The sequence below is a fragment of the Acipenser ruthenus genome, chromosome 16 (genome assembly GCF_902713425.1).
Source record: "Acipenser ruthenus chromosome 16, fAciRut3.2 maternal haplotype, whole genome shotgun sequence".
NCBI lineage: Eukaryota > Metazoa > Chordata > Actinopteri > Acipenseriformes > Acipenseridae > Acipenser > Acipenser ruthenus.
This window is the reverse complement of record NC_081204.1, coordinates 31879635-31902472: the sequence shown is the minus strand read 5'-3', so window position 1 is coordinate 31902472 and position 22838 is coordinate 31879635. Positions and strand designations below refer to the sequence as shown.

The following is a 22838-nucleotide window of genomic DNA, read 5'->3' as shown; positions in this document are numbered from 1 at the left end:
AACATTTTATTAGTTTAATTATGACCCTCGTCAAACTAACTAACAAGTTATTCCTTTAATTAACACCTGTTTCACCTTGAGGTTGAAAAAAATCTATGACATTATTTTGGTTTCAAGGTGACAGGTGAATCTCGTTTAGTCTTCTCCTGTATCTGTATCTTGCTGGATGGATGGGAGATGCTGGGAAGAGTTTGCAAAGCACCGGGTCACAGCTTTGGTTTCACAGCGACCCCTGCTGGTTAACAGGAGGACTCACATTTTTAGAGGCCCTAGCTCTAGCCTGGGTATGCGGTGTCCATTGCTCTGCTGTTTCCAGGGTCTTCTCGACCTTTCATCGCCGGTGAATCTCCTCAGTGATGTTCAAGTTTAACACGCTCAATACAAACCTGTACTGGACGCCTTAGAAACTCGTGAGTGAATGTTTTTTGATTGTGTTACTGTCTTTTTCTTTATCATGATAGTGCCTGCTCCAGTAATACCAGCATTTCTAAACCACAATTTAAACTACTGTAATGTTTTGGTTTTTTTTTCCTAGGAAAATCAGAACAGGTAAAACCACAGAGTATCAAATAATTGCCTCTCCCAACTCGCCAAACCACCATTGGCAGAACTGCTCCCTGTATTGCCAGGTAGTCATCACGATTCTGCTTAATGATTGGCAAACAGAGCAGAGGTAACACTCTTAACATCTCAAAAACACACTGGAAATTCTTCATCATGGGTAAAATATGAAGAAAAACCACCCTACGCTGTTCTGGGTTAATAGCTGGTGGTTGTTCTGGATCAGCTGAGGGAATCAAGGTCCTCAGCCAGACAGCCAGACATGACATGTGGCTTCTATTGGTCATTGCTTGTAATGCAACAAACCAGCATAAGGGGGTGTTGCTGTTACAATGTACTTCAAACAAAAGTACTGCGCAAGGTCCATCCAGTGTACTAGAAGTGATCTGAATTGATAAAATGCAAGGCGTTTGTAATAGTGAGCCTCCATGTCAACTCAATACATCCCGTAATAAAGCCATTTGGTGGTGTGGACTTTATTTTATATAAAACAAATCAAAACAAATAAAAAATGATGGGCTGCTTCTGCTTGGAGTCAATGGAATCTGTGAACAGGAGCCTTTGTGACATTTGAAATCCCAGTGAAAGCATTGGCTCATAGAATTACAGACTCATTTACCAGTATTTTTACACCCATGTTTTAACCCATTAGCATTGTACACAACACTGCATTCATTGCAGTAAAGTTAAAGTTTCATATTTTCCTTCACTTTGAAAAGCAGCCCAGGGTGCAGCCCTATAAAACAGCCCCCTTCCTCCGTGTGGGTCTGAACCCCGTGTGTAACCCCAATGCTTTCTTTGCTGGTCTGCGTCCATTCCCCAGAGAACTCCACTTAACACATGCAGGCAATCAGCTACTCACAGCAATACATGCAATGCTCCCCGCTGCAACCCATGTGGCTATGTTTAGAGTGAGGCGCTTTGCCTTCTTCCTAATAGGGGTGGGGTTCTGCTAGGATGAATGGAATCCAACCCCAGGGGAAAGAACTTGCACACGAGTCTCTGCTGGTTTTCACAGTGGTTTATATGAACATGATTATTTGACATGACATTTTTCTTGACATCAGATCGGAGACATTATTTTTATTTATTGAAGCCCAGGCTAATTTTCACAGCAGTTACATATGTGAAAAGTGGCTAAATAATAACAACAATACAAAGTAAATATTTATATATAAAGGATAATGCAACACCAGCATGTTTTCATATAAAATGTACTCAGTCTCTGTTTGTGGAAATCAAAATGTGGTGGGATGTTTCAGGAAGACATGTCCCTTTCTTTTTTGTTTGATAAAGGGTTACTGAAGATTGATTGGGCAATACAGTGACAAATCAAATCAGAGAAGCAGCTCCGAGCACCAATGAAATCACAGGATTTTTAACCTACTCCAGAATTGAAAGGCAGGGGGTCACTCTAAAGGTTATGGGCCCTCTTAGTGGTGGGAGATTCATGGATTTCTTTTTAGGCAAAATGATATTAAATACCCCACTGGAGGAAGCCAACAAAATATTGAGCAACATGTTAATAACTGAAGGAATGAAAAAAAAAAAAAAAAAAACCTGCATCAAAAGAAAAAAAAAAAAAAAAGCTGTTCTCTCATTGAAACGTTTTCCCATTTCTTTAGCATTTTACACCCCAAATCCAAGGCGGCCAACCAAAAGGGGGGTGGGGTGGAGTAAGAGCTTGCCCTGGTAACCCAGAGACAGTAGACACCTTCAGAACTCTCCCTCTGCCTTCTAAAACATGTCGAGATTCCTTTTTCTAAGCAACATTAATATGATTTTGTAAAATAACATTGTGTTCACTGAACCTCAAAGCCCATGCGTGCTCCGAATCAGACACTTGTGCGAGCGAGCGTGCACGTGCACCGACAGAAGCACACAACTCGGCTGTTAATACGCACACAACAGATAGTGCCGGTGATGGTGGGTGAAGCGGGGGACAGCTTAACTGCTGTCCCCCCGAGTAGCTGTCTCAGCATTAAATTGGTAACACACATTATTAAGATAAGAGCTGTGAGCAAGCAAACCACTTTAAGTCGGCTGAGAATTTCATCCAGATTTAGCAAAATGCAGTCTCCCAAGCATCGCTGCGTGCACACACACACACACCGTTTGTGTTGCTGCATTTTGCTAATCTTCAAGCAGTTGAGAGATATATATATATATATATACAGTATTTACATGTACATACAAACAAAGAGAGCTGAGTGTAGCTTGTCGGTTCACCTGTGTTGAGGCAGCGTTGGCTTTATCGTGATGAGACTTGCAATAAAACAAACGGCTAGGACCTGGTGGAATGCACAGCTTCTCTGGATCACTGGGGCTATAGATTCAAAATGAAATTAAATAACATTTACTTATTTGATTCAATGAAGGTTGAACTGTTCAGAGGTAGATTCTGGGATGTAATAGCTACAGAAATTGAAACAGTACATTAGTACCATGCCCTTCTAAACTGAAGGCCCTCAACAGCCTGCCTCCATCCCTTTTGTAAATTCGGGGTGAGAAGCAGCATGAACGCTGGGTGATGTGGAGCTAGAGTACCCGAGGGCTCCTCTGCTGTACTCTTTTCTAGGTCACCCAGTACTTCTCTAATCCCCTACCCTGATTTGGGACAGCTGGGTGGGCAGCAGCTGTAAGTAACCCTCCCAAAATTAGATTTTGGCTCCACATTCTGCCCCCTAGAGTACAACCAGGTCATGCATGTATACGTTTATAAATCTGTGAGTAGAATAGGGCATTGAGGGGGCACAGTGACTTGCAGGAGCAGATGATTAGTTCAAGAGGCAAAAGCTGTAGATTTTAAAAGCAGAATTCCCTCCCATTCCCCAGCTCTGAACACTCGCATCCATGCAAGGCGTGCGCAGTGAAGCCCATAAAAACTCTCCATTGCTTAAAATAATGAACTCTAACAACATTATTAGTCATGAGGTCACACTACTCTAACCAGAGAGCTACTCTGCCTCCCAGCCAGTCCTCCCGTTATAACCACAAACTGCCTCCCACCCAGCCCTCCTGCTATAATCAGAGAGCCACACTGCCTCCCACCCAGCCCTCCTGCTATAATCAGAGAGCCACACTGCCTCCCACCCAGCCCTCCTGCTATAATCAGAGCGCCACACTGCCTCCCACCCAGCCCTCCTGCTATAATCAGAGAGCCACACTGCCTCCCACCCAGCCCTCCTGCTATAATCAGAGAGCCACACTGCCTCCCACCCAGCCCTCCTGCTATAATCAGAGCGCCACACTGCCTCCCACCCAGCCCTCCTGCTATAATCAGAGCGCCACACTGCCTCCCACCCAGCCCTCCTGCTATAATCAGAGAGCCACACTGCCTCCCACCCAGCCCTCCTGCTATAATCAGAGAGCCACACTGCCTCCCACCCTCTCTCTCAGCACTACATCCACACTCCCACCCATCATTTATTATTTAAACAATATTTGCAAACTTGAAAAAATAAATACAATTCAAGCAAATCCCCAATAATACTGCTGCCCAATAAAATGGCGATTAAAAGAGAACAAACGTAAGAAATGCAGAAGTGATAGCTGCTTATATACATATATAATCTGAGTGTAAAAATAAATGTTATTTTGCGTGAGAGTAAGGGTGGAATGGAAGAAAATAGCTAAGGGGGAGTGCGCCCCCTACTGGCGTACTTTTCCCGGGACGTAGTTCCTGTCGATGGTCTCCTCCTGCAGGAACATGTGCAGGCAGCGTTCGTTCTGCGCCAGGGGGTGCCCCGCTATCCTGCAGGGGCAGCAAACAGACAGACACAGGAACGGTTTACTATCCTGGAAGAAAGTCAGGCACAATAACATTCCCATTTCCATTCTCTACCAGGTGGGGGCCCCAGTGGTAAACCCAAACACATTCAATCTTAAAGCTGCTTTTACTACCACCTTTCAACAAGTAACTTTACAGACAGGAAACTCTAGGACAGGGGAGTCCAATCACAGTCCTGGAGGGCCATCACTCCACAACAGGTTTAACAGGTAAAACAAGAATGAACTACTTCAGGGTAATTGATTCAATTAAACAATATAGAACAGGGCTGGAACAAAGACCTGGAGTGGAAGGACCCTGCTCTAGGAGAACTAATTAAATAGTTTCACAGTTTCCTATACTGAATAAACAATACAAATGGGCACAGATACACACTTCATGGTATCAGATGAGGGGTGTGTCTCAGTGTGTGTCTCGGTGTGCGTGTGTGTGTGTGTGCGTGCGTGTTTGGCACATACTTGTTGATGAACTGTTCCAGGCCCACCCGTCGCTCCTCGATGAAGGATTCCTCAAAGATCCCCTCGTCCCCTCGGAAGGGGAGCTGCCTCTTCAGGGCTTTCCCAGGCAGCGGTGGCACTACGATCTGAAACACAGCCAACACAAAGAGCGCTTCACACACACAGGCTCAAATGTAACCTACGTCAGGATCTGATCTACTGAACACACTGCTTTGCGTTCTACAGAGACAGCTGTAGCTGCACGGAGAAACACCGGAGGTCTGCTTTACTGATGGACCCTTCCCTTCACTACAACTAATACAATACAAGATTAGCCATGTTCCCCTGGTCTTGCTCAGTCTCTTACCTTGCTGTCTCTTTCCAGCTCATTCTTTAACCATTCGAAATCGCTGTACCTTCTCCTCACACAGGAATCCTTCATTTTAAAGATGGGGAGGTTGGTCTGTAGAAGAGAAACTGATTTGATTTGTACGTGTGCATGTTGCAACACTCAATGCATATGGCTGTTTAAGGTCTGCCTTATGTCATCTACACAGCCCTATTATTCATTTACCTGCTGTATATTCTAGTAGATGTGCTCTATAAAGTGATATTTCTTCGTAGATTATTATTTTCCATGCTTATTAACTATTGCAGCAAAATGCTAATTTGGGTGAAGTTTATTATACAAGCATGGCCAATAATGAAACAGAAAAAACATTCATAACAAAAACATAAAATAAAAAGCTCTACAGAATATTAAAACAGGGAAGAAATTAAATATTGGGAAAAATGAAGATAACATCCCTTTTAAGGGTTGGGAACTTGAGGATTACCGCTCTCTACGTTTCTGAAACTAAATGCAACTCTACTAAAGAACACAGATTAACTGTGCAAAATCAGGAATTCAAGTTTATTGGGGAAACCTAAAAAGTGAGTTTTGAAAAGTCCCTGGAAAATCGTACTTGTATAAATCACTGGTAAACTACTTCTTCAAATAGTCGCAGACACAGAACACGCTTGCACAAGAACGATAAACTGCAGTAACAGCAAGTTTCATACGGCAGTGGCTTTGAACGACTCACTGTTCTACAACTTCACTCCAGAACTCCCTCCCTCCCTGAAAGCCGTTGCAGCCTTTTGTGTCTTACTTCCTCTGATAAGCTGTTCCTGCAACCTTCACTGCAGTATCTCCCTGCCCCTGTCTGCCTGTGGATCCTTCCTCCCCACCCTGCTCTATCTATCTCTCCCACACACACACACACACACACACACCGGTAGATACCCAAGCAGAAGTACATTACAGGCTCTACAAAAGCCACTGATATATTGTATTAATACCGACGCTTATAGGCAGGTATTACAAGGCAACGAAAAAAAAACAGACTAACTGTGAGGAAAGTAGCAGTTTAGTTACTTATTTGTATTCTATATTTTTTTGTGTTGTCAGCATGGTTGTGGAGGACCTCTTGCTGGTTATGGAAGAAGTGAATGCTACATTACTCTAGATAGGAATGCTGTCTCAAGAGCTCCTTATCAGAGCAGCACTGCCTTGACACTAATTCAGCCAAGAAATCAGCTCAGCCCTGAGCATCTTCTACCTTTCTAATTAGGCATGCTTTGTTCTTCCTCAAATGCATTATAGTCCTCGATCCAATCAGACTTTTGCTGCGTCACTCATTGTTGAAGTTATCCAGTATAACCATTTTTCAATCTCCAATATAAAATTGTACATTCATACATTTAAATTTTAATTTACAGAGGGAGGGGTTAGTATTTTCTCTGCTTAACTGAATTGCTTTTTTAAATTACTGTACACAGCTTGGTTTAGCAGCAAGGTTAACATCAGGGATATCAAATACTGAGATTTGTGGTCAGGAAGGGAAAGTTTCACTTCCCTTGGAAAAAAAATCTGTTGAGGCAACAAAACACAAGCTGTGCAGTGCATTATTTAATAGCATCCCTTCACCATTTCAATATTATAGCTTCCAAAAATCAAGGGGTCCATGTTGTATGGAAGCAGAGTACAGGTATTCACTTTAATAGCAGCTGCATGGAAACAGGAATGTTAAAGTGGATTCAAGCAGAGACGTGCTGCAGAGACTGTGATTAAACATCCACCACAATCTCATTTACTCAGTCACTGTGCAAGCATCTTCAGGAGCTGTTGCAACCTGCAGGATGAACACACAAAGGGCTCCAGTCAGCGCCACATCTTGGGAAGTATTGCGCGGGTAATTCACAAGCTCTTCTGTGGCGTGACGGAAGTACAATTCACAGATACTCCACACTATCTGCGACACATTGTGCTTTGGGGACTGAAGCCATCATTGAGGGTGTCAAGTTTAAACGCGTGCACGCTTCAATTGAGCTGCCTACTCCTGACTGTTCAAACTAAAACTCAGAGACGCCATCCACTGAACTCGTATGCCTTATTCAGTTTCTTTGCTATGACTTCAACGGTTTATCTTAGTACATTGTGTGCTGGTTCTTTAAACACACGATGGCTACATGCTGATTTGACTTTTTCATTGTGTGGGTTCTTGGACCGCAGAGCATGCTTCTTTGTGGATCTGGCAAGACTATTACAAAAACGTTGAACCCTTTCATTATTTGTGTCGAACTGAACAAGGAATTCCTTTAGTGAGTATGCAGGAGAACAGGACAAACTTTTTTTTTTTTTTTCCTTTTTAAATATATTGATACAGTACAGACTGGGACCTAGGAGTCCGATGAGGTTCCAAGGTGATTTCTGACCGCCTGTGTTAACATACAGCACTAAGATAAGGAGGGACCTTGAGGTCCTGCCAGGACTGACAGGGTTACATTTACAGCAACAGATCTGTAAAATGTGCAACTGTGGAAGCCTTAACCACTATTACTTAAAAACTACATTGCAAATCAGAAGAAAAAACTTCTTGGGGCAATCTACATAAAAACTACTTGCAGTGCTTTGTGTAGGGAGGAAGGAAGGAAGGAAGGAAAAGCTTGCCACAGTTAGACAAGGAAGATCCTTTCAAACAGACAGCAAATCATTGCCAGCAGTTCATCAGCAATTAATGCTGACAGCAGCAGTGACTGGGGTTCTGGAACCTGTTCAAATAATTGAAATAAAGCATTATTTTACAAACCCGACAGCCCGCTATTGTATCATTAAACTGGAGATCCATTTTCTTCACTACCGCCATATGGGTACAATTTGATTGTAACTGTTAAACAACTGAGCTCAATGGGTGTGAACTTTGCACTTAAAGTGGGGAGGTTTAAAGACGCTGGTCAACGCAATTAACTATAGAGATATACTAGTTACTATATCATGAAAACTTACTGAAAACCATTTAACGATTAGCCAGAGACTAGAGTTAACAGAACTGTGTCAAACTACCCACACAGTAAATTACAGCCATACATGTAAACATGGGCTGCATTTCGTTGTTTAGGGAAAATACAACTAGTGAACACATCGAGTGTATGTTATAATATGTAGCTGCTGGTGCTTCATGCAACATACTCATGATTCCTTTGTTAAAGTGGGATTCTGCTCTCCCACTTATCAAAATGAATATTTACGTTGCGAGTACAGAAAGAGACATGGCGTTAGGCCAATTCTTCGTGGGGCCGAATCGTGACAGGGCTGGTAATGTTGCTAAAGCCTTATTTCAGGTAATCTCTCCATCGCAACAATAAGTTTTTACGAGTAAAATTGCCTTTTTGTGTCGTTTTATTTCTCCTGTTTGTAGCAATACGTTTCGGAACTCGAATGTATTTAATAGCAGTAATGGTGATAATGATTGAATAGGTTTCCTAAACGCTAATCCCATATTAACTAATAATGCGTTTAGTTTACATACGTCAGTAACCTTTTAATTAAGCCAAGGCTCACTTATTTTGCTAGCTGCTGTGTTTACTGCGGCACACCTCCAAAGCAGGAGTCCTTGCTTGGGTGGATGTGTGAAACATGTACAGAGATGGGTCGCTTTATTCCCCACCCATTTCACAAAAACCAAAACCAACAGGCCCGGAGTAAATCCTCGGGTTTGTATATGCATTTTCTATCGTACTAAGATTCTTCCAGAAGTCTATTCAAACCGACGCCCGTACAGCTCATTGTTGTTGAACGGATAAAAATATTCACCCAGTAATTAACGAGGGCCGTGTGTGTCAAAATCCGCAGACTCGGTTTTAACTGAACCCTTATTTCTACCAAGGCCCGTACTGAATCCCCGGACTGGATTTCTCTGACCCCCTCCCTCCATCTCATTGCTCAGGCGACTCACCCGCATCCGGAGCTCGTAAGTAGTGTATCTGGTCCTGCCGACGCCAATGGTCTGTGGATTGAAAACGTCAATTTCGAGAAAGTTGCTAGGTGGCCCATAGGCATCAGTCAAGTCCTGCGGCTTGGAGTTTAACCGGCGGGTGTCCGCTACCGTAGGTTCCGACATTTTCAGCTCCGAGCTGCCACTTGGGGACTGAGAGAGACTGGAGCGCGACAGCAGAACCTGCCCCTTCAGCGATAGAGCGCCACGAAAACCAATAGGAGACGAGAAAATAGAACGGTACCGCCCCTGAGATTGATAGACAACAATTGTAACAAATAGAAAAAAAAAAGCGCCGGCCAAAAAATGACCAAAGAGCATTCGCCACCCACCCAGCCAATAAGGACGGGGGAGGAGGGAGGGGGAACGAGAAACTACAACTCCCGGCAAGCAGCCAGGTTTTTCTGTTTGGTGTGTGTTTGGTGTGTGTGTGTGTGTGTGTGTGTGTGTGTGTGTGTGTGTGTGTGTGTGTGTGTGTGTGTGTGTGTGTGTGTGTGTGTGTGTGTGTGTAGTTTACGAGTCTATTTATGTAGTAGCCTGTTATTCTGGCAAATTACGTTTACAAATATGTTTTTTCATTGAGTATTTTTTTTTTTTTTTTTTAATAATATTGTTTTCGCACTTTTGTAATTCATATGCTGTGAATTCGTGAATGCTAATAAAGTTTAAACTGAAAATGCCTTTAATTAACTGGCTATGTAAATCGCATATGTGACGCAATCACTTCAGAACACCCTAACAACACTCGAGGCGCGAGGTTGGGAAACCGTCTTGCGTAAGAATTGGTATCTGGGGATGATATTGCCCAAGAAGTCACGATGATCTGATTTGTGGCTTTTAGCACTGACTTCACATGCTATTTGTGAGTGACTCACCCTCTCAACTACATGCCAAACAGACGGTTTCACACGGGAGAGAAAAAATAAATAAAAATGCACACCACCACCCTTACACACTATAGGCAGGCCGGGTAAAAGTGTGCTCCATTGTATTGTTTCCATCACTTTTTTTCTCTGGAATGCAACATAACTACTGTCTGGGAGTGAAACTACACATGCGCATAGGAACTGTATTCTACAATAGTGTAATTCTATTTTAGAAAGCACGGTCGATGCGGTTTTTGGCTTGTGTTTGTTCGACGCGTATGCACACTTTTGACACAGTCTGCCCCACAGACCTTTTCATCGCTAGTTTCGCCTAACTGCTGATGTTCACAGCCATCCATCCTCGTGCTTTTGCTTTTCCTTTGGGATTGCATCATCCAAAACTCTTCCAAAATCCGCTCCACCCACAGATGTGGGGTTGAGACGTCTGCGCGAAGCATTGTGGGGATTGTGGTTTGCCTCTCAGCCTGAAGCCCTCTACGTTGTACTATATTTTTATTACTTTTTACGAACGAGAGGTTTGATCTTTGTACAGTTCTTTAAAGGACAGTTAGATCTCACAAGAGTTCGTTTAGCAGACGGCCCTTCTAATTTATATGCGAGACATACAAATGGCTTTGTTTTGTTATCACTTATCTCCATCTACATGTGCATTATGGCACTTGTCAGTTCAAAATACACAGAAACATTATTGTTATCCATTGTTCGAATACATTATACAATAGCAATGCATAATTATATCCAGTATTTTAATATTACTTATCTTATCGTGAAGATTCAAACACGGTGACTATTTTGAATTTAGTCAAAACAGATCCTTCTTGTTATTATTCACAGCGCCTAACTAGTTTTGGATGATCTCTGTACCCCTAAAACACAAACTAACGCATTTCTCTGCATTTTACACAACGGGTTTTGCAGGCTAATTTCTTGTGTACTGGTTCGTTTTTTTAAAAACTACATTTCCCAGCTTTCCCGGCAACCTTCCGCACGCCTGCGCAGTGTGCGTTGTTCCGCTGTGATAAACATACGTCAGACGGGAGTCTTCGTCGAGTCAAAACAAAACAAAAAAAAAACTACGAGGGACGAAGAATCTGGTTCCAGAGATTGGGAATAACGAGCGGAGGTTCGCGAAATCGTTTTTTGTTTGTTTTTTGTAAGTGTTATTACGTATTGAACCGAAGCCGGAGTGAAGCTCGCTGCGGTTTTTAACTCGAGTCGAAGGTGTTTGTTCGGTCGGGAGGGAGGGAGTGCGCGAGAGGGGCTTCTGCTGGGAAGCGCGAGGCTGCAGTGTGCTGGAAGAACATGGCAGATAGCAACACGCGCCAGCCTCCACCGCCGGTCTTGCAAACTTAAAAAAACAACAACAGCTTGCAATTTTTTTCATGCCATTTATTGAAGCTTTTCAAACCATTTTTAGCTTTTTGTTTTAGGAATCCATACTTGCTGCTGGTGCCGCTAATATAATACTCCGCGAGTGACACAGCAAGGCGCTGAATTGCATATATGTTTTTCATAACTCCCGAACGGATTATGTTCTCTGAAAAGCGCGGAGGTAATTTTGGGACAATTTAATAATAACATTTGAACTTCACACCAAAGAAGGATCTGAGCGGTTTTTTTGGATGCAACGAGACTGGATTGTACAGTTCTGCGGTGAATGGGTCGGAGTAGTTATTCACACGCCGCTGGCTGACTTGTTGAGTTGAGCAAAATAATCTTGAGCCGGACTTTCTGTACTTTGGAGGGTTTTGCTGTGAAGGTGCGATGCGGAGTTTTTTGGATGCTGCTGGTAATCTGTTATGAAATTGGGAGCCACCGTGCTTAAACCCCGAGACTGGAAGCTGTCACTCAGCCCCCTCACCTGTGACACCGCTGTGCTGGATGTCTCGTAGTCATACCTGCTGATCTGCTAAAGAGATCCCGTTGGTTGCACGCTGTTGTACAGTGTTTTTATTGCTCTATGCAAATATATAAAGTATATATTTTAAAGTCTATAATTCTCATTTAAAAACACGTTGAATTGGAAGTCTAAGCACAATAAATAGGCTTGCTTTGGTAACTGTATCTGAATTATTAATGGCGAATGCCACCTGTTCGTTCTGAAGGAGTTTAATGCACAGCCGTCAGTTTTCATATTGCTCCTTGTTTTTGCATTCAGGAATACTCGAGGCAGCTGTTTTATCAAGGGGGCGATTCAATAAACCCATTAAACACGTCGATTAACACACGGAGCTGCCGGCGCCAGTTTTAGCTTCTTTCTTGGTAAACGTATCGGATACGGGACTCGTTTGTTTTCACGGATGTAAACAGCACTGTCCAGATGTTTTAATTCACCGACTCATTGAAGAATTTCTTTTGTGTCTGGATTTTTTTTTAATGCCACAAACAGAAACCGCGTGTCCTGCCTGCTGATCACGTCTGCCAGTAAAGCGGCAGGTTTTACTATTAAGGAGATTACTATTCCCTTTAATCTCCGATCCGTGGTTTTGCGCTTCAGCGCAGCATGCAGATTACAAGCATGTTTTAACCCTGCCGTTCTGTAGGAATCTCCTTTATGCAGAGGATGGTGACTCAAATGAGTAATCAGGACTTAGGTGCAGCTTCCTGAACACGCGTGACATCTTTTATAGTCATTATTATTATTATTATTATTATTATTATTATTAGTCTTTGGCAATGCCATGTTGATACAATACTTTTTGGGGACGTTTTAAAGCATTTAAAAAAAAAAAATTCTAAAACTGGTTTGAATTATTATAAATATATATAGTAAATAGCTCGCATTCAAGAAAAAAAAAACTATGGAGGAAGAGCAGACAACCGCAGTTGAAATCGACCCGGACTTTGAGCCTCAAAGTCGCCCGAGATCATGCACCTGGCCTCTGCCTCGGCCCGACATATCCACTGTCAAACAGGAGGGGGGCGATGGGGCGGAGTCTGCCGCGGGGACCCCGCCCACTGAGGAAGAGAAGCAGGAGCCTCTGCCAATCATTTCAGAGCCTGAGACAGTAGCGGTGCCCGAGGGCGGAGTTCAAGCGGGGGTGGGCGGGGCTACCCCGAGGAAAGGCTCCTCCCGCCGGAATGCCTGGGGGAATCAGTCCTATGCAGAGCTAATCAGTCAAGCCATCGAAAACTCCCCTGAAAAAAGACTGACCCTTGCCCAGATATATGACTGGATGGTCAAAACAGTGCCTTACTTCAAGGACAAAGGGGACAGCAACAGCTCTGCAGGATGGAAGGTTATTATTATTATTATTATTATTATTATTATTATTATTATTATTATTATTATTATTATTATTGCTTTTTTGTTATTATTTCTATCTTATTGCAAGTTAGACTGCATGCATTTGATTCTCTGATGGTGCACGAAACTGTAAGGGGCGCCACTTATGGGGACAAAAATAAATGGATCTTGTAATTGAAGAGCACAATGTATTCAAAGCATATTAACATATACTCCTCCCCCTCCTCCTGCCCTGTACAGAACTCCATCCGCCACAACCTGTCTCTGCACAACAAGTTCCTGCGCATGCACAACGAGTCGACCGGCAAGAGCTCCTGGTGGATGCTGAACCCGGAGGGGGGGAAGACCGGCAAATCTCCCAGGCGTCGCGCAGCCTCCATGGATAACAGCAGCAAGCTCCTGAAGAGCCGAATCCGCGCAGCCAAGACTAAGAAGGCAGCCGCCGCCGCCGCTGAGGGGCCAGGCGGGGGTGCAGACAGTCCCAGCGGAGGCTCCCAGCAGCAGCTCCCCAAGTGGGGCGTCAGCAGCAGCAGCCCCTCGTCCCGCGGCAGCCTGGACGACCCCGATATCTGGACCAGCTTCCGGCCTCGCACCAGCTCCAACGCCAGCACCCTGAGCGGCCGGCTGTCCCCCATCGCCCCCGGGCACGAGGACGACGAAGGCCTGGACGAGGACGACCTCCACTCCACCCTGGCTACCTACTCGGCCACCAGCGTGCCGCCCACCCTCACCGAGACCCTGCTGGAGGAGCTGGAGCTCATCGACGGCCTCAATCTCATGTCATCTCAGCAGCAGCAGCACAGCAACAGCAGCCCCTCCGCCAGCTCTCCCGGCACCACTGCCCTCCCCTCGGCAGCCACCCTGCTCCCGAGGAGCGCCAGCTTCTCCTCCTATCGGCAGCTCCAGCAGAACAAACGGGAGCAAGCCGCGGTAGCGGCGGCAGCAGCAGTGTCGGTGGCACAGGCGATGCAGCAGAACAAAAACGCAGGCAGCACCGCCACCGCCAACTTTGGCAACTCTCTGTTCAAGCCCTTGCCCAGCCCTGCTGGCGCCAATAGGGTGGGAGGGCGCTTCGGAGGCAGTGTGGGCAGAACCGAGCGCCTTCCCTCCAGCCTAGAGGCCCTCCTGACCTCCGACTCGCCGCCTCCCAGCGATGTCATGATGACCCAGGTTGACCCCTTGATGCCGAGCCAGAGTGCTTCCAACCTGCTGATCCTGGATGGCCAGCTGAGCCGAGGGAAAGCGGCAGGGCAGCAGCAGCAGCAGCAGCAGCAGCTTTTAGGGAAGAGCCAGGAGCAGGGCTCCCTACTGACCATGTCACTCCAGCAGCAGCAGCAACAATACCGAGCCCAGCTGGGGAATTCTGTCCAGCAGCTGGGATTGGAAATGCTGGTCCCGGGAATGGGCCAGGACTCTGCCCACCTGGCGGCTCTGAAGGCCCAGCTGGCCCAGGGTCCCGGCAGCCCCTCGGCTGGGCCGCTCCTGGGCGGGATGCCCTCCTCGTCTGCTGGGGGGCTCCCTGGAATGGGCCCCTTCGGAAGCTCCGGGTGCTTCCTCACAGGACAGGACAAGCTGCCCACCGACCTGGACATTGACATGTTCACGGAGAACCTGGATTGCGACGTGGATTACATCATCAACAGCGACCTCATGGATGGAGAGGGTATGGACTTCAACTTCGACCCCATCCTGAACACCAATCCGAGCTACCCCAGCCCTGCCACCAGCCAGGCCTCCTCCCACAGCTGGGTTCCCAGTTAGTCCCTCAACGCCCCTTGCAGGTATGTGTTTGTTTAGCAGGGGGAGGGACAATGCAGCGCAGGAGGACTGTTTGTAGCCATCTGTTGCAGCAGCTGGTTGTAGTGTGTGACTTTTTCAAGCAGTTTTGTCCCCCCGATGTCTTGATCTGAGTCACATGAAAATGTCACCTACAGCTAGTTTCGTGAACAAGTTGACTCTTGTCTTGTATTAAAATGTTTTTGGCAATCTTCTGAAAATGTGGTGTTGTGAAGATGCAGGCCCATTGTAAACCATGGCTGTGTTTAAAATGGGTGGGAGTTCAGTACGTTTTCAGTAGAAAAGGGAAAATGCCAGGAAATTGTGCAGACGAGCAGTGTGAGAATTGTGCAAAATACGATTTTAGAAAAGGGACGTCTGTAATTTAAATGCGTGAATGCTCAAATGGAGAGTAACCGCGCGCATGCTCCAGCATGATTTTCATCTCGAGAGGCACTCCTTGATATTAGAAAAGCACAAAGATGAGCAGAAGAAGAATCTGCAGTATTTATTAGAGCCTGCTCCTTGTGAATCATTGTGTGAAGCTGTGCTCCTGCCACCCCCGTGCTTTCTCCAGGTTCTGCTGTGAACTCTGCAGTGCTGTAGGCTGTTCCTGCTGATTACTCAGCCGCGCTGTTCCTGTCGTACCCTTTAAGAGCCCACTCTCCTCTTCACTTAGCCTCACTCATTGTTTCAGTGCTTGTGGATGGATCTGCTCTCTCCCACTCCACTAAAGCTGAAGCATGGTCTAGTGGCCCCCGTTCTGGATGAACAGGATGGAGGCGAGGGTGTTTACAGATTCCATTTCAAGGGCCCTCCAGAGCTCAATAGCAGCGTGTAGGTGAATCGGCCCTGGGCACTTTGAGCTGTGCGGGTAATGAATTTGTTTGAGAGGCCTTTACGGTAGCACACAGCCTCACTGCCCCAGTTCTGAGTCACGACCTTCGAGCAAAGATTCAGCAATGTAGCAATGAAGTAAATGAAAGATTCTGTTTTCAGTGCGTGTGTGTCAGTGTGTGCGCGTGCGTGCGTGCATGTCAGTGGATTCAGTATCCAGTGTCCCACAGGTAAATTGCATACAGAGAGAAATGGAGTGGAAGAGACGCTGGAAAACCCATTATAGATAAAGCAATAATTTCTTAAGGCTTTATTTTCATGCCCCTTTTTTGATGCATGTATAGACTTGTACAAACAGCTGTGCATTCTTCAGCAGTGTTTCTTTGGAGAATATTGGGCGCAGTTATTCTCCCCATTTTGAATGTAAATCAACCAGCTGCACAGTGATATGTATTCTGTAGCGTGCAGTTCATTGTAGTTTGTTGAATTGTGTCATTGTTTTTGCTTTTCTTTCACACAGGATTCTCCAGAGCCCCAGACCCCATGCAGTTCCTTCATGCCGCTGTGTGGACTGGAAGCTGAACTCACAACCCTCGCAGCAGCTTCGTAAGGGTTATGAAGACACTTGGCCATACAAATCACTGCACAGATATTTACAATATATATATATATATATATATATATATACACACACACACACACACACACACACATATTGTCCGGACCTCATGTTTGTGTCATCTGCCAACCAAAAAAAATGAATTTCAGCTTCCCTGAACACATTTTGATGAGAATGCGACAGAGAGAGAGGTGCTGTGCAGCCTGGCACCCCGTGCTGTAGAGTGAACGTTGTGTTCCTGTATTCCCTCCAGCATGGATCTCAGCAGCCTGCTGTTTTGACAGAATGCAGACGGCTCAGTACATGGTGATTGTGGGTGGGATTGCCGGCACAATGAGACACTAGCCTGCCGCTGCTGCAGTGAGTTTGCTGGTCTGCACACACAAGGCAGCACCTCGCGGCACAGCTTGTGTTTAATTAGCACAGATTGGGAGGAAGGGTCACTCAGCGGGGAATGCTTTTGTTTGTTTCGTGTGTTTGTTGTATCCCTTTTATTACTTTCAGCGTTTAAAATAGGTGGTACGATTTGGGGTGTCTTTTAAATATGGTGACATTAATAAATAAAGAAGCCCACCGATCCTTTCCCGTGGGAAGAAACTAGACTGAACAGAACAAAGCCTTTGCTGTTCTCTGCCTGCGCGTCATTTGGAGTGTGGTGTTGGCGCACCAGGGCTTAGCAACCGATTCAGCAACAGGCTGAGGTCTGTACAAAAAATAAAAGAATCTATTCTGGAATGCAACCCAATGAATTTAGTCTGAGTTCTAGAGCATTCCGAAATACTGTTCTAGAACTCATCGGATGATCTTTTTGCAATTAAAAAAAAATAATAATTGAAATTGCTTTTGTTCTTTGTACAGTGCAACATGTAAATAGCTTTATAAACCCAAGTCTTTTAAAAAGGAGAAAAGGTACCATTCACTTTTAACATTATTTTCAATGTATTTTATAAGCAAACGAATCAGGCAGCTCATTCTCACCCTTATTCCAGAAGGGTTAGGCTGGAGCTGGATTTTAGAGAATGGCTTGTTTTCTATTCTTGAAATGATTTATTTTCTGTATACTAACCTTATTTTGTAAGAAATTACTTCAGTACGTGAAACAAGTATTTTTGACAATAGTATAATCAAGATTGAGGTAAACTAGCTAAATATTGCATTTAAAGAGATTATACATTTATATTAAAAAAAAAAAAAATTACTAAAACGGGCAGAGAGAACTAACAGTTTCAGCCCATTTTTAACGGTCGTTTTCTATATATTCTTTTATTTTGTAAAAGATAAAATCAGTGTAGATTTGTACATAACCGAACAAACACTAATTTGACTGCGTACAGAATAGGAACAAAATGGAGAAAAGTATTTCAGCATCAATAAGCTTACAATTGCTTAAAAGCAAATGCATTTTAAAAATGAAATAAGCAGGTTTGCAGAGTGAGCTTGAAGGATGGAGCAGCGAGATCGCTTTATTAATATTACCAGGAGAGCCTACGGTTGACCCGATTTTAAGAAGCATTCGTGTCTGAAACGTGCACAAACTCCCGTTTGCATCATCAGGGACATGTGCAAAAAAAAAAAAAAAAGTGACCCACAATGTCATTCACAGAGGACTGCAGTCCACTGAGTGACCCACAATGTCATTCACAGAGGACTGCAGTCCACTGAGTGACCCACAATGTCATTCACAGAGGACTGCAGTCCACTGAGTGACCCACAGTGTCATTCACATCTCTATACAGGGCATGTGTTGGGTTTCGTAGGTCCATCAAGCACTCCTCAGCTGCTTCATTTTGAAGCAGTTTTCATCACGTCTTGTTAGACAGAACCTGTTTGAAATCTGCTTAAACGTGAACTAGCCATTAACTCTCAGGGTGGTTACAAATGAAAAGCATTGGCTGGTTATGAGGATTATGAAGATGATGATGATGATAATAAGACAAAAACATTCATGTTTGCTATATATTGTTTTACAAAAACAAAACAGCTTGCAAAAGGGAGAACGAAATATATAAAATATATAAATCTGTTTTCTTCCCTGAAAATATTTTATTTGTTTACAAAATGAAGAAAAAAAAAACAACGGATGCAACAGAGCGACTTCTGAACCACGGAAGAGTTTCACTTTGTTTCTTATTAATCACGTTGCTGTTTGTGATTCTTCATGTGGCTGGGTGGCTTGAGACTGTAAATGGCATTGTTGTTGTTGTTGTTATATTTTAAAGAGTATTGCTGAAACTCCTTTGTTTGATCACATGCTTGATATAGCGGAGCTGAACTGTTGTAGGAGCACCAGGGCTGAATCAGTGCAACGTGAACGTGCCCTAAAAGAGTGAGTGCGTTCCTGACAGTGCCTGTACCTGTACATTACAGACAGGTGCACAGCCTTCAACAGATAACATCCACACCAACTGCAGTGCAGTGTGTCAACTCAGTGTGCAGGGCAGTGGGGTTTCAAACGCAGCACTGACTGTGGCTGCGTTTGAATTGCAATACCACAGTTCTCTTTACTGAGGCCACCAAGTAACAAATAACTAAATCTGAGGGCACACCAAGCCACGTTTCCAGGGACAGCGGCTTGAAACTTGGTTCCAGGAGACCTCGTTTGAGGCAACTTTGCCGTATCAAACCCCAAGTCGACTGAAACCTAGTCTCCTGAAACCAAGCTCCAAGACACAAAGTGGCTTTGTGTTCCCTCAGCTTTAGATTTGATAAATATAATGTGCAACTTTAGCTGTTTCAGCGTAGCATAATCACAGCCGTCTTTTTTTCAGATTATGTTGTTTGGTACTTTTAAAATTTAAAAATGTAATCCCGGTTGCAGACCTGCTCAGTCTGGCTGCTCCTGGTGTGTTCTCTCGGGAGGTGGTTTTGCCAGTGGATTGTGTATTAATATTAATCTTTTCATGTTTTGTATTATTTTTTTTTTTTCAACAAGTTGAAAAGTAGTTTAAACACAAAGCTGTACTCATCCCTTGTTTTTTGATTCTTCATCGTTTTAGTTGTTATTGAGGGTAGACTTTTGGGGAGTTGTGCATAGCCAAGCCGTGTAAAATGTAATCGTTTCATTTTAATTCAGGATATGTTTGTGTTTTGTTTTTTACCTCTCCAAATCCCGCTTTACATATTGTAAAGTTATCTAAGATATGTCTGATTGTGGAAGAAAAAACCAGGAAATTCGGCATCGTTGTTTAACAAATTAAAATGAATTTTTATCTAAACTGTCCTGCGTTATGTTTGTTTTTTTTTTTTTAGATGAGAGATGACTTTGAAGTTATGTTTTTGATTAATGACTCAACCTTACCTCAGGTAAGGGAGTGCAAGATTAAAGTGCGGAGCAGGATCTGGGAAACCAGAACCATGTGGATAAATGAGTGAGTCAGCTAAACAAACAATTAAACACATGGCATGAGTCTTGAGTACACACACAGATAGCCAGCCTTAAGAAAACATACCCGTTCCAATGAGATTATCTTTCTCTACACTGGCTTGACTCTGAAAATGAATCATCTCCTAATGGTCCCTTTGGCAAGGCAGTCCAGGATTAGTGCCAGTCAGGGTGGCGTTGAGAAAGCCCTCAGTGATGTCACAATGTACTGTGACATGTCACGGATTGTGGAAGCTGTGGAGAATCCGGAACCACAGTGATGTGATAAGAGCTGGCCTCTCACTGCAGTGTCTGTGCTTTCAGATGACAGTGCATTTTCTAAACTGGCACGACACAAATAGCATGGTTTTATAACTATAACTGGCATTTATAAGAGTCAGGATGAATACGAGAGTGGGACTGATATTCAGTGGGGTCCAAGGCAATCCGTTCCAACAGGCACTTCTAAAACAGCCCAGACAGTTCCAGAACAAATAACGAGGGAGAGAGGGAGAGAGAGCTGGGATTCAGAGTCCAGACTTTTCTAAAGGCCTAGGGAACAGCCAGCACATTGCACAGCCTCTGCAGGGCTCATCTCAGAGAGAGAAAGAGAGAGAGATACCTACTGCATGGCTAGAATTAATATCCATATATATGTATATATAACCAGGAGATTTACCCACTGAGACCGAGGCCTCGTTTACAAGGGGTTCCTGGAAAACAATAAAACGACCATTGCAATGTGTAAATATCAATTACAACGCACAGACAACACAATAAAAACACGTGCGGGTCAAACTGAATCAGCAACATAGACCAGTCTATAATAAACTGCATGTACGTTTCACTGACGCATATCCAAACGTGAACTTACTGTGCTGCAGGGAGGATGTCACGTTAGGACTCCGGCAATGTTAGCACTCTACATGCATGTGGAGTCCGAGAACTGAGAAGTAACAGATTTCACTGGATGATCATTACCGCCCGCCTCTCTGTCACTAATGTCAGGGTCGGGATGTGTTAACTCTGATCTCAATAATTCAGCTGGATGCAAACGGATTCACCGCGCACACTGTTTCCACCTTCTCAACTCACTGCCTGGTTTATCAATACTGCGTATTGAATACAAGACACTTAAATAACTTCCTACAATTAGAAGGCAAACGCTATACACGACTGTAAAGCAAGCGTAATGCTAACTAGAGTTTACGCGCTTGACGTATTAGCCTTTTAGTAAGCATTTTGTATTTATTATAATTATTATTTTATTACTGCTGTTGTCTTGTGCATTTTGTAAATATAAACGTTAACCTAACTTTGAAATAACTACTTGTCCTGAATTCATTGGCCGTAAACAATAACAGAAACAATCTTACAACACGATTGTATTAGTTCGTAGGCCCACAGCAATGGATGATTGGTCTGTAGCAATGACTATGAAGAGAGAGACTTGAATGATTGACGTTATTTAAAATATATTAACAAAACCCAAGTTTATCGATTAAAAAAAAACACATTTAAAAAATAATTCTAAATAGGTCTTCGGAGGTGAACTTAAATATACATTACAGTTCGGTTTTCTTTTTCCTAGCTATGTATCTACAAAAATATATATTTGTATTCATTGCACGATTTAGAAACTGATACAAGCAGTGTCGCCGGATTACAAGCTGCATGTTACACGCATGAGTTAGCTTCAAATGATTTTAAATGTTGTTATTTAATAAATACGATCGGATTTTTTAACAGCAGGGGGCGCGCTGCTACTGCAATAGAAAAACAAACGCGCTTCCTGTCTGTCCACCTTCCCCATCTAGTGGTTAAAAACAGAACTTTTTAATCAGAGAAAATGGAACCGTGGAGGCACACCATCATCAACAGCTGTTGCACTGGTAATTCTTGTTATTTGAGTTTGCTTTCAGAATGGAAAGTGTATATTTGATTACATACTTAATAGCAGTTTAGACAGTGTAAGTATGTCGGTTTACTTTACAAAGCTATTAAGTTATTTTAAAGTGTTTAAAAACTAGTCAAGACACCTGGCTTGGTTGCAATTAACAACACTGGATATTTAGACAAAGTAAGGACAAAAATAATGGTTCTTGGTTCAGCTATTTTCTAATAGTGTAGACAACTCCTGCTTGACAATCAGTTCACAGTAATGGGACTTTGTTTTTTTCCGTGGTCCAGTTTAAACAGCTCCTGAACCAGCACGGGCAGCACCTCTAAGCAGCACACACCAGCGCTGGCCATTGCTGGGGTTTACCCGAGATCAGTCTCCCAGGTGCAGGGCTGAGTGGCTGATTGTAGCAGTGACCCTCCTCCTCCCTCTCTCACTCCCCCTCCCTCTCACTCCTCCTCCCTCTCCCTCCTCCTCCCCTCCCTCCTCCCTCTCACTTCGTCTCGCTCCCTCTCCCTCTCCCTCTCTCGCTCCCTCCCTCACTCCCTCCTCCTCTCTCTCCCTCTCTCTCCTTCTGCCCCTCTCCCTCTCCCTCTCCCTGCATCAGTAGTTCTGTTCCTCAGCCTCGCTCTGCAGTTTGTGTTTTTGTTGGCTTTGTCTCAGGGATGTGATGTTGTTGCACACGCTCTCTCTTACGTGGGGGGGTCTGGCTGCTCTCCCTCTAAATCTACGTAACGAAACAAAGCAGGCAGCCCACAGCGGAGCTCAAGCAGCCCTGAAAACACACAGACGTGCTCTCAGGAACACGCGAGACACGCTCACCGGCAACAAATACAGCAGCTTAACAGCAACAGAAATGAAAGAACGTGCAGTCCAATGCATGGGTTCTGCCCTACAGGGGAGACCCCCCCCCGTCCCTCTTGTAAACAAGCTGACTGTGCTAACCTGGGCTTTCCTGGTATGTGTAAATCACTTGTTTCGTTTTACCAGTGTACTGCTAGGTTTGTATGAATCGGTTGATTTTTGATGCTTTCTCACCATTAGCTTACAAAGCTGTTCAGGGTGAGACACTGATAATATTCATAATAAAAGGAGACCGAAATAAAA

The 22838-nt window shown here is 44.1% G+C and overlaps 2 protein-coding genes across 3 annotated transcripts; one reads left to right on the top strand and one right to left on the bottom strand.

Annotated features, from left to right (window-relative positions):
* Positions 1-1567: 1567 nt before the first annotated feature.
* Positions 1568-9332, bottom strand: LOC117962378 (sorting nexin-12). Of its 2 annotated transcripts, XM_034904173.2 has the most exons (5): positions 9066-9326; positions 5156-5251; positions 4810-4934; positions 4225-4315; positions 1568-2887 (listed from the first exon to the last, which is right to left on the bottom strand). In XM_034904173.2, the coding sequence occupies exons 1-5, from the start codon at positions 9228-9230 to the stop codon at positions 2879-2881; spliced, it is 486 nt and encodes a 161-aa protein (XP_034760064.1). In that variant the 5' UTR covers positions 9231-9326; the 3' UTR covers positions 1568-2878. The 2 variants fall into 2 exon arrangements, with proteins under 2 accessions (XP_034760064.1, XP_034760063.1); XM_034904172.2 differs by lacking the exon at positions 1568-2887 and having other exon boundaries at positions 3929-4315; positions 9066-9332.
* A 1636-nt stretch (positions 9333-10968) lies between these two features.
* Positions 10969-19685, top strand: LOC117412350 (forkhead box protein O4). The gene is made up of 3 exons (XM_034020675.3): positions 10969-13230; positions 13479-15019; positions 16372-19685. Exons 1-2 carry the CDS (start codon positions 12793-12795, stop codon positions 14997-14999), a joined length of 1959 nt encoding a protein of 652 aa, XP_033876566.3. The 5' UTR covers positions 10969-12792; the 3' UTR covers positions 15000-15019; positions 16372-19685.
* Positions 19686-22838: the final 3153 nt, after the last annotated feature.